The sequence below is a fragment of the Octodon degus genome, unplaced genomic scaffold (genome assembly GCF_000260255.1).
Source record: "Octodon degus isolate 3935 unplaced genomic scaffold, OctDeg1.0 scaffold00005, whole genome shotgun sequence".
Classification (NCBI taxonomy): domain Eukaryota; kingdom Metazoa; phylum Chordata; class Mammalia; order Rodentia; family Octodontidae; genus Octodon; species Octodon degus.
The window spans coordinates 31,407,284-31,417,150 of NW_004524581.1; the positions used below are offsets into that span (position 1 = coordinate 31,407,284).

Consider the following 9,867-nt stretch of genomic DNA (forward strand, 5'->3'; position numbering starts at 1 on the left):
TGTTTCACGTTAATCACAGAAAACCAGACTTAAAATGGTTATTTTGGGCACCTTATAAAAAAGGCCAATGACATTTATTTCTAGAACACAGTTAACAATCCAGTAGTTTAAAAACTAAATCGCCAAACAGGACAGGTATCCTTTTCATTTTTCAAAGACACTTTTTTCTGAAAACATTTAGAGTGACAGTGGGTCAGTGGTAAGACTGGGCTGTCACTTGCTAAGACCCTTCATGGCACCCCCAGGACGGCAAAATCTAAAAGCCAACAAAACCCAGACGCTTCTGACGTTCAAGAACAGAAAGAAATGTTAGCAAGATAACTCAAAACTGGAATAATATTTTCTTTATTTACAAGTTAGAATCAAGAGACAAAGACTGTCCAGGGGACCAAATGGGGAGATGAATGAAACCCCAGGGCCCCAAATGGAACGGAGGGAAAAAGGGGAAAAACAAGTAGAAAAAAAAAAAAAGTCAACGTAAAAAAAAAACAAACAAAAAACCACCTTTTTCCCTCCCCATGGAGGCTGAGGGAACCTTGGCCCTACCCAAAAGCCTCACCTAGCTTAATAAATTAGAACAAACAACCTCAAAACAGGGCCTCTCAGAAGTGCACAGAGCAGCTATGGCCTCGGGTGATTCCTGCCAGGGCCTCTGCTGTGCCCACCCTGTCCTGTCCCGCCCCACCGCGCAGGTGGGTGCCATGTCCAACAGCTCACTCCCAACAGGGCTGGCTGGGAATTCCACATCATTCTTCCACGTCCCTCCTTCAGCAAAGGTCCCTGTATTCCTCCCCCCTGCAGAGCCGGCTCTCCTACAGAGGGGGGAGGTGGGGTGAGATGAAGCATCACAGCAGAGGGGCAGGGTGGGATGGGGGTCCGGTCCTGCGGAGCCTTCCTGCCCCATGGTTTAGCCCCTTAGCCTGAGTCTGAATCACTCGTGTCTGACGAAGTGGAGGAGGAGGAGGAGGAGCTGGAATCGGAGCTGGAACTGGAAGCGCTGAGGCGTGACACGGCTACTTGCTGTGCAGAGGACGACTCTGTTTTTTCACTTGCTGTGGGACAAAGTTAACAATGGATGTGAAAGTCTGTACCTTCACTTGTTCGAAAGAGGAGACGCAGTTCAATGTACAGCATCTTCAGTGAATACTCACCTTTCTTGGGGGGCTTCTTGGTGGAATTGAGCTGCCCGCTGACATCTTGTAACCGCTTTTCTAGCTCCCGCTTCTTTTCCAGAGCTAGTTCTTCCTTTGTCTTGCCCACAGGCTTCTTAATGGCTGGGAGAAAACAGGATTCACTGCGGTTGCCAGGGCAGCCCGAAGGCTCCGAGCACTGCGCCCTGCCCGCCGCCCTCGTCCTAAGCTGTCCTCACAGCCGCACAAGGACTGCAGAGGACTGCAGGAGCCACTGGCAGAGCTTAGCGCTCATTTCATACTCACTGTAAGGTTTCCGAGGTTTCTTTCGCAGGCAGGAAAGGACGTAACGTTCAAGCTCTCGAAGGGTGGATGGTTTGAGCGTTTCAAAATCAATCTCAATTTCTTCGGGGTTTGAGTCTCGTAAAGAGGGCTCTCTGGCTTGGATTATATGTACAACTCGACCCAGCTTCTCCCCAGGTAACTTGTTGATGTCCAGGCTCAGCTGCCGCTTCTCGTCGTAGCTCATGGGCCTGCTTTCTTCCTCCTCTTCTGAGTCATAGCCAGTAGGCAGAGCAGGAGGGGCTGTCTTTGTGGCCTTTTTGGGTAGCCTGTAAGGAAAAGAAAATTGTCAGCTGGAGGGAAGTCAGCCTCCTTCTGTGTTTCCACTGCTCAACCTACTACCTCCTTTCCTATCTGTTCAAAGGCCAACAGCTGAGTTACAGAGAACAGTGCATCTGAGATCAAGCACTGTTTGTTTGGGGCTCAGAAACCACTGGGTATACCATCTTTTTCTATCTCCTAAAGCACTATAAAAACTTACCATACCAAGGGCTGGCCAGATAGCTCAGTGTACTAAAGTGCCTGCTTAGGCAGAGCGCAGCAGCCAGGGTTCAATCCCCAGCCTGCTGTGCAGGCCCTGCCACAGGGGTTCGCTGAGACAGCGATTGAGACTAGGCGTGGTGGCACAGCCTGTATGGCACAGCCTGTAATTCCAGCGCTTGGGAGGCTAAAGACAGGAGAACCACTACGAGTCCGATCTACGTAGTAAGACCCTGTACTAAATATAAAAAACACATCGTAAAAAAGGACAAAACTGTATGTTGACTTAAGAGTAGGCACACTAGCTACTGAAACGTGGTCAGCCACTCATTTTCTTAAGTAACTAGAACACAATCATATTCATTGTACGCATATTATCTATTGCTGCTTGTGCAGTGTCAGAACCGAGGATTTGTGACCTCAGCTTTCAAAGCCCACTGCCCTTGCTGGCCAGTTACAAGGTTCAGTAACTCCCAGTGGGGAGGTGGCATCCCCAAAGCACTAAAGGGAAAGGAACCATCAACGCACTCTTGGCTTCCTAGTCTACAACTCACTTGCTGCCACTTCCTCCCGAGGGTCCAAAGCTGGAGGGGCCCAGTGGAGCAGCACCACTGCCTCCGCTGCCACTCGCTTTCTTGCTCTTCTTGGGCTGCGGCAGGCGGGCAGCCCGAGACCCCTTGTCCTCATCATCAACTCCAGCTCGGCCACGATGCTTTTCTGCCTTCCGTTTCTTCTTCTTTTCTTTTTTCTCTCTCTTCCGTTTGGGCTTAGATATTGGGCCCTGGGACAGGGCAGCCAGTTGTTCATGTACTGCCCGAAGCTGGGAGGAAGAGGGTCAGATGAAGGGTAAAATATAAAGTAAAACTAGACTAAGTGACAAGGACATGGACCTCTTACCCAGAGGACCCCACTGGCAAAATACCTGCTCCTGTAGTTCTGCCAAGCGGTGAGCCCTTTCTTCTTCTGAGTCAGAGCTTTCACTCTCTTCTTCTTCTTCGTCCTCCTCATCCTCCTCCTCCTCTTCCTCAGAGGAGCTCTCGCTGCTACTTTCTTCACTGGAGGACTCTGAGGAGGACTTGGCCAGCCCAGCAGGCAAGGCAGTAGACACTGGCAAAGGCCCCGGCTCCAGAGGTTCATCTGGCATCTTGGCATAGCGGAACTCAAATACATCCTACAGAAACGGACAGACTCACAACTACTCATGCACAGAGTACCCGGACTACTCCCAGCCATCTAGCATTACAGCCATTTACCATAGAACGGGACCTCCAAAACCAGGAGCTGGGAGATCCTCACATACCCGGCACCCACGTATTGCTTAAATGTCAACCTTTACGCTCACCTGTAGCTTTCGTGCCATGGCCACGACATCGTGGTCTGGAGGGTTGTACTTATAGCAGTTGGAGAACATAAGCCGCACGTCAGCAGCAAACTCCTGTGCATCCCGGTAATCACGATTTTCCATCTTCCGCTGCAGAAGGAGGCAGCATCAGAAGCTGCACAGGCAGAGGCTCACCTTGCCCTGCCAACCCTGACCCCACAAGGAGCCCTGAGAACAGTGGGGACAGCGTCCAGGATCTGTGCCCTGGTTCAAATTTAGATCAGAACAGTTTGGACCAGTTGAAGAATTACCTACACCTAAGAAAGAAACCCATGTCTGGAGGGAAACTCGCCCCCACAAACTGTTTCTAAGTGACAGCAAGTGTCCCCTGACCTGCCTGCCACCCCTTTAACTTCCCTAACTCAATCCCATTAGTACTTAACTGTGAGCAGTGTTGCTAACAAGGAAAATCCATCCTCACAAAGAACGCATTTCAGAGCACGTATTTCTGCCCTGTTACAACTTTATGAAGGTGAAATACCAAGAATGAAAGACAGATGGATGCCCATCAGGATACGTGAATATTGTTTTATTGATCCCCAGGTTCCAATCACTGCCTGAGCATCCCATCTGCCCCATGCAGTGGGTACCTTGACAGTGCTGAGGTCCATGGGGTGCTTAATGATGTCATGGTAGTCATGCAGGCCCAGAGCAGAAGCGTCCACTGGTTTATAGAAAGGCCAGGCATAGGCAGCGTGCTTCTTAGAGAGTAACTCCTTCAAAATGCCATTGCAATGTTTTAACTGTTCTGATAACTTTCCTTTCTTGGAGCTCTGGTGCTGTTGCTGAGAGTCAGGCAAGTCTTTGCGTGGGGGCTTGATGGGGCGGCCACTCTCTCTACGCATAGGGGGAAGACGTGCTGCCTTGGGCTCTAGACTACCAGGAGGGCTGGCTGGAGAACCAGGAGCCAGGATGGCTGTAGGCGTAGGGGTGGTGGTATCTGCTTTCCGTTTAACCCCTTTTTTCTGCAAAGAAAAACAAGACAAGAGCCTATTACTCCAGGTTGATTTGACTAAAGTCTTTCCTTCCCCTCTGTTCAAAATAAATCCACCGTCTATACCTTGGCCAGGGGCTGAGCTGGAGGAGCTGCAGAGACAGCAAGGAGTGGTGGTCCAGCAGAATGCAGGGACTTGAGGAGAGGAGACGAGATGACCGACGGATGGGGAATGTTGAGGACAGTGGTGGGTATTTCAGGCGGTGGTGTATACAGGGCAGTGTGTGACACAGACGAAACAGCAGGTACCTGGTGGGCACTTGTAATGCTGCCCTGGAGTGCTAAAAAAGAAAAAAAAAGTTTTAGTTTGATCCTCTTTCCCACGTTTAGGTCTCCATCTGCAAATTTTCATACTTCCTACCTGCCAACTTGGCCCCCTTCTTATGGCTGTTCTTAGGGATGGTTACCACAAGCTCTTGTTCTTCTTGTGGCATTGACGCCACTTTCTGTAAGAAGATCTTTTCCAGTGTTTGTGCCATCAGGACAATATCATCAGTGGGCTAGACACAAAAATGCAAAGTACAAACTTCAAATATTATACTAGCAAAAAATACACACCATCAAATTTTCTACCCCAGGGTGTCACTGTTGCTTAATCATCTGTCATCAAGTGCTATATTCCCACACCAAGCCACTAATTTGTACTCTCCCCAAACTGTGCCTCTCAAGATGAAAATGTACAAGTTTAAGACAATGAGAGGGTGGGGAAAAAAAAAAGATCATGCTTCATGAAGACCTTTAGAGCATTCTGACAGGGCCATTACCACCAACTGTAAAGTCTGTTCCACTTATATAATCTTTAATTATGAAGCACTGTAAAACCACACCAATGTTTGAAACAGTACCATTTCAAGCTCTTGAATTGTCAGACCCAGTAAGAAACTTTTTAGAAGACTTTCAATGTTAACACAAATATTACCTCAGCTGCTAACCAAGCACAAAAAAACTTACCTTGTTGTAAATGTAACAGTTGGTAAACATGGTATTAAAATCCTGCATACATTCTGAGGCAGCCCAGTAATAGGTGTTTTCTAGTCTCCTCTTAATAGTGCCCATGTCCATTGGTTGTTTTATAATTTTGTGATAATCCTGAAGAAAAAAAATTGTGCATCAAAACCACTAAAAATTAAAAGCCTATTCTCTAAGACAAAATCTGATTCCCAAGAGTGCACTGGCGCGCACACACACAAATACACACACTCCCTATGTAAAGGACTATAGCCCCCTTTGACTGCGGCCCCAATTAAACTATAGGACAAATAGAAAATGGAATAGAATTAACACCCATTGGAAGGCCCCTACTACTTTCCCTAACCACCCGCCTTCCATCCACTCTGGCAACTTCCCATCCTGTGACATTACCTCTGGGGTTGGCTATCCATGGGCTGCATGAGGGAAAGGAAGAAGCTAAGAATTTTGGCCACCGTGGTCCTCTCCCAACCTGGGGTGGGAATCTGTAAAATGGAGCCAGGGCACAAAAGTTAAGGACACATGGAGGACACAGTGAGAGATGCCAAGATATTGCAAGTGTTTGGAACAATCACCAAGAAACTAGAGCTCAGGTGGCTATCTACCGTACAGGGGAGAGCCGGGAAGTCCCTAGGGGCCGCAGTACCTACACCTGGAAGTCCACCCCAGCTCACACACACACAGCCTTGTTCATTCCCCTCATCCCAACTCCCATCTTTACTCACCGGCAAACCCAGTTTGACAGCGTCCACCGGCTGTCGGAAGGGCCATGCAAACTGGTGTTTCCACAAAGCTTTCATCACCACCTTGTGCAGGTACTGGAGCTGGTTGGTGACCCGTCCTGGTTTTTTCGGATTGGACACCTCAGGGGGTGGTGGGTTGGCAGGGGTCAGTTGCAAAGCTGGCACTGAAGCCATTGTGGGGCTCTCAAATCCCTCATACAAGAGTGAAGGCTTTCGGATCCTTTTCCCTGGCGCTGCTGCCTCTGGGCCCAGTCCCAATAACCCTGCATTCCCTTCCCCAGGGAGTCTGTAAAAATGGGAAGCAAAATTAGACCCAGTAATCTCACAGAATCAGGAAAAAAAAAAAAAAGTCAACTGCACTGTGCACTCAATAAATCCAGGCTTTGGCTCTAGTAAGGTGACTAAGCTTAATCAAGCAGCTCTAACGAGAGCACAACATCCAAACAAGCTACGGAGCTTCTGTTGTCGCCCACTGCCCTTTTGTTTTATTTTTAGTATACCTCATCTAGTTTCCACCTTCTAAAATCTGGCTAGCTCTGTTCAAATTAAAACAAAACCTCTAGACGGCACATCTGAGAGCTACAACCCTATGGGAATGGATCTTAAGCAAAACGGGTGGAGCTGAGAAAGAAACTCAAGCTTCCTCCTCACAAGGGGTTTGATGGTTGCCATGGTGGTTGAGCCTGAAGGAAGCCCGTGAAAAAGAGGAAGGGAACAAGGTATGGAGAAAAACTTAGTAAAAGGCTGACAAAACAGCTAAGAATACATCTGAGTAAAATAAGTGGTCCTCGGAAAATAAACAATTACAATGCCTTATTCGAAAATGAACTAACAATCTAACCAAGAACACACATCCAAAAATTCAGACCAGGAAACATTTGCCAGCAGCCTTCACTGGCTAGATTAAGCGTCAGCCCTTCAAAAGATTGAGCCATTCAACAATCAGTTAGGGCCGGCAACCCCGTAGATCCCTGCTAGCAGTACAGTCCTACTAACGGTACCCACACTGCAGCATCTAGGAGCCCAGTCTGAGAGCGCTACAGGGTTCCAGTCACTCCGGCGCTCTTCAGGACCAGGTGTTCCCGCACCCTAAGGTTAGAAACCAAGCCGAAATCTCATTGTTTACATCAGAAGAGCTCAAAGGAGCCTTAGCTCCACCCTCCCGCCCTTTGAAAGAGCTTAACGCCATCAAAAAGCATCCCCCAGCAAACTACACAACACACCCCTCAGCCTGTCTCAAGTGTGCAGAAATCTAGTGACCAATTCCCGCAGCGGGAACGCCAGGATGGATGGCGATCCGTCCATCGCAGTCTGGGAATCCCCGCTGCCAAGTCCTGAACGGTCACCATGGCAACCCAACAAGGCACTAGGGTTGGCCACGAAAGCCCCAAACGCCAAGCCAGCCACCAGGCCAGCAAACCCTGCTTGGTCACTCAATAAGTCCCCCGTCCCTACTACGTTCTTTGGCCAGACTTGCCCTTCCAGGCCCGCTCGACAGCAACAACGGCTGCGCAGTAGGCCACGGGCTGACGGCGTCCACTGCTCGGGTGCCCGGGGATCGCAGCGCCGCTGCCCGCCCTTTCCCACCGCGGCTCGCAGGGACCTACTTGTGGGGAGTCACGTTTTGCAGCATCTTGACCACGGGGAACCGGCGCCTCCCTTAGCCGCGGCAAGTCCGGTTGGCCTCGGGTCCCCTCACCGCCCGGCCCAGCATAACCCGGGAAGTGGGGGGAGGCCGCTCCTCTCGGCCCTCCAGACAAGCTCCCCGCCGGGCTGGTACAGCGTCTCCTCGGCGGTCTCTCTTGACGACTCCCGGCAGCTTGGCGCGCTCTGCAGGCGGCGGACAGCAAGAAAATGGCGGCGGCCTCGGCAGAGACGCGATATGGAAGGGACCAGCTCTCCAAACCCAGAGACGGACGCCGATCCCAGACACCGCCGTCAATACAGCCCGCCGTCGGTCTGCAAGGACTCTCTCTTCCGGTCCGGACCGTCGGGTGCGGACACGGTCCTGATGCGACCTCGGATGGAGGCGGATGAACACGAAAAGTGGTTTATGGAGCCGCCGCCTCCATCTTTGAAATCCTCTTGAGGGCGGAGTAGAGGGGGTGGACAGACTCCGAGAATTGGGCGGGGCCCGAAAAAGGGGAGCTTCAGGGGCTTCTATAGGGTCTGTACTGTCCGCCGGGACCGGTCATAGGCCGAGACGAAGGCCATTTCCAAACGGATGGACGTGGATTGTAATGGCGGCCCCCGACGTCGCGAAGGCTCTGTACCGGTTGGCAGAATCCTCCAGGTCGTTCTAGAGGCTGCTCCGCTCCAGCGCGAAATGGCGCCGCCGAGCCCCGGCGCCAGCCCTTTATATATAGGCAGGGGGGAGGAGCTTCGCCGCTCATGCGCGCCACCCGGCTGGAGCGCTCCCCCACCCCCTCCGCGCGCGCTCGCCCGCTCACGCGCCTGAGGAGGCCGAAACGCAAGGGGAGGAACGCCTCTCCGCGGGAGCTTCTTCCATTGGCCACCCGAGCCGATGACGTCATGGGTCTCGCTTTCCAGGCGTCGGTCACCAGGCAGAAGAATGCCGCATAGACCCACCGGGAGGCGGCCGCCCGCCATCTCTCCGAGCCAATTGGCTGCATAGTGGTTCTGCGACTCCAGGGAGAGGAGGGTGGAAGCGGTGCAAACGCCATGTTCCCAGAGCCTCCAGTACCTTCTCCCCGCCTCCCTTTGCAACCAAGTCGTCCCAGGCTCGAAGCATCGGGCAAGGGGCGACCGCCAAGTTCAGCAAGTCGCCTTCGCTCCCGGACCTGCAGGCAGGGAGCCGGGCGGGGCAGCGTGGGCGTAGCCGGCCGCGCTAGTCGCCCAGGGTGTGGCCGCAGGACGCCGCGGGCTGTTCTCCGCGGGGAACCTGCAACGAGAAAGGCGCCATCTTAGCCGCCGCGGCCTCGAGCCCCACCACCCAAACACAGCCCTCCAGGCCCCGAGCCTCTCCTCCCTGGCCCCATGAGACAAAAGTGAACACTGCCCAAGCGTCTCGGGGTCCGCTCGGCAAGGTGCCGACCCCGGCGCGTCCCCTGCCCAAGCACCTGCCCGAGCCCGCGCTCCCCGCCACCGACGCCCCCCAACCCACCTCCCCAACTCGAGGCCGGCGGTCGGCGTCCGGCTCTGGTGGAAAGCGAGTCCTGCAAGGGGCGAAGGCGAGAAGTCACCCTCCCGGGCCCTCGGGGGTTCCCGCGCGCCAGGCGCAGGCCGCCCCCTCCCCCCGGGCCGGAGTCCTCCCCACGAGGCGGCTCGAGCACCGGGCAGCGCCTGGGAGGAGGGCGCGGAGGCGGCGGCGGCTCCCACACGCTCCCCTCCTCCCCTCCCCCTCCCCCTCCCCCGGGCCGTCCGCCTCCGAGGAGGGGCCGGCGCGTCCGCGAGCGCGGGCTCGCCCCTCCCCCGCTCCCCCCGACGGGGTGGATGGGTTAGGGGCCGGGTGTGCGGACGGAGCCGGAGCCCAAGGTCGGGTCCTCAGAGCAGCCCTGCCCCCGTCCCTACGGGGAGAAAAGGTTCCCCTGGCGGAGAATACCTGGGCTTGGCCCCCTCTTCTCCTTCGCTGCGCAGCCAGCACAGGCTGGGGTGCGTGCTGGCAACTCGGAGAGCCTGCCTCGCCCGTCGCCTCCGCCGAGGAGGGTCGGCCCGCGGGTGAGGGGTGCGCGCCCCGGGGAAGCGGAGCCCCCACCCCGCCAGGGTCAGGGCCCGCCCGGAGGCGGCGGCGGGGACGGCGATGACACAGCACTTTGCGGAGGCCGCCTCCCGCCCCTCCCCCCGGCGTCCTCCGGCTCGGGCTCCGCG

The 9,867-nt window shown here is 53.9% G+C and overlaps 1 protein-coding gene across 5 annotated transcripts in view; it reads right to left on the bottom strand.

Moving 5' to 3' along the window:
• Positions 1–331: 331 nt before the first annotated feature.
• Positions 332–9,867, bottom strand: part of Brd2 (bromodomain containing 2) — a 10,926-nt gene continuing 1,390 nt past the window's right edge. The window contains exons 1-14 of one of the 5 annotated variants that reach the window (XM_023721114.1): positions 9,602–9,785; positions 9,164–9,215; positions 7,647–8,941; positions 6,022–6,325; positions 5,279–5,416; positions 4,689–4,827; positions 4,394–4,608; positions 3,924–4,298; positions 3,295–3,423; positions 2,875–3,123; positions 2,507–2,772; positions 1,437–1,741; positions 1,152–1,274; positions 332–1,052 (exon numbers count right to left, since the gene is read on the bottom strand). In XM_023721114.1, coding sequence (XP_023576882.1) covers positions 916–1,052; positions 1,152–1,274; positions 1,437–1,741; positions 2,507–2,772; positions 2,875–3,123; positions 3,295–3,423; positions 3,924–4,298; positions 4,394–4,608; positions 4,689–4,827; positions 5,279–5,416; positions 6,022–6,325; positions 7,647–7,672 — 2,406 coding nt within the window. In that variant the 5' untranslated portion in view covers positions 7,673–8,941; positions 9,164–9,215; positions 9,602–9,785 and the 3' untranslated portion in view covers positions 332–915. Of the gene's footprint in view, positions 1,053–1,151; positions 1,275–1,436; positions 1,742–2,506; positions 2,773–2,874; positions 3,124–3,294; positions 3,424–3,923; positions 4,299–4,393; positions 4,609–4,688; positions 4,828–5,278; positions 5,417–5,689; positions 5,782–6,021; positions 6,326–7,646; positions 8,942–9,163; positions 9,323–9,601; positions 9,786–9,867 lie in introns of those variants that run through there. The other 4 variants (XM_023721126.1, XM_004624257.2, XM_023721137.1 and 1 more) reach the window with 4 other exon arrangements.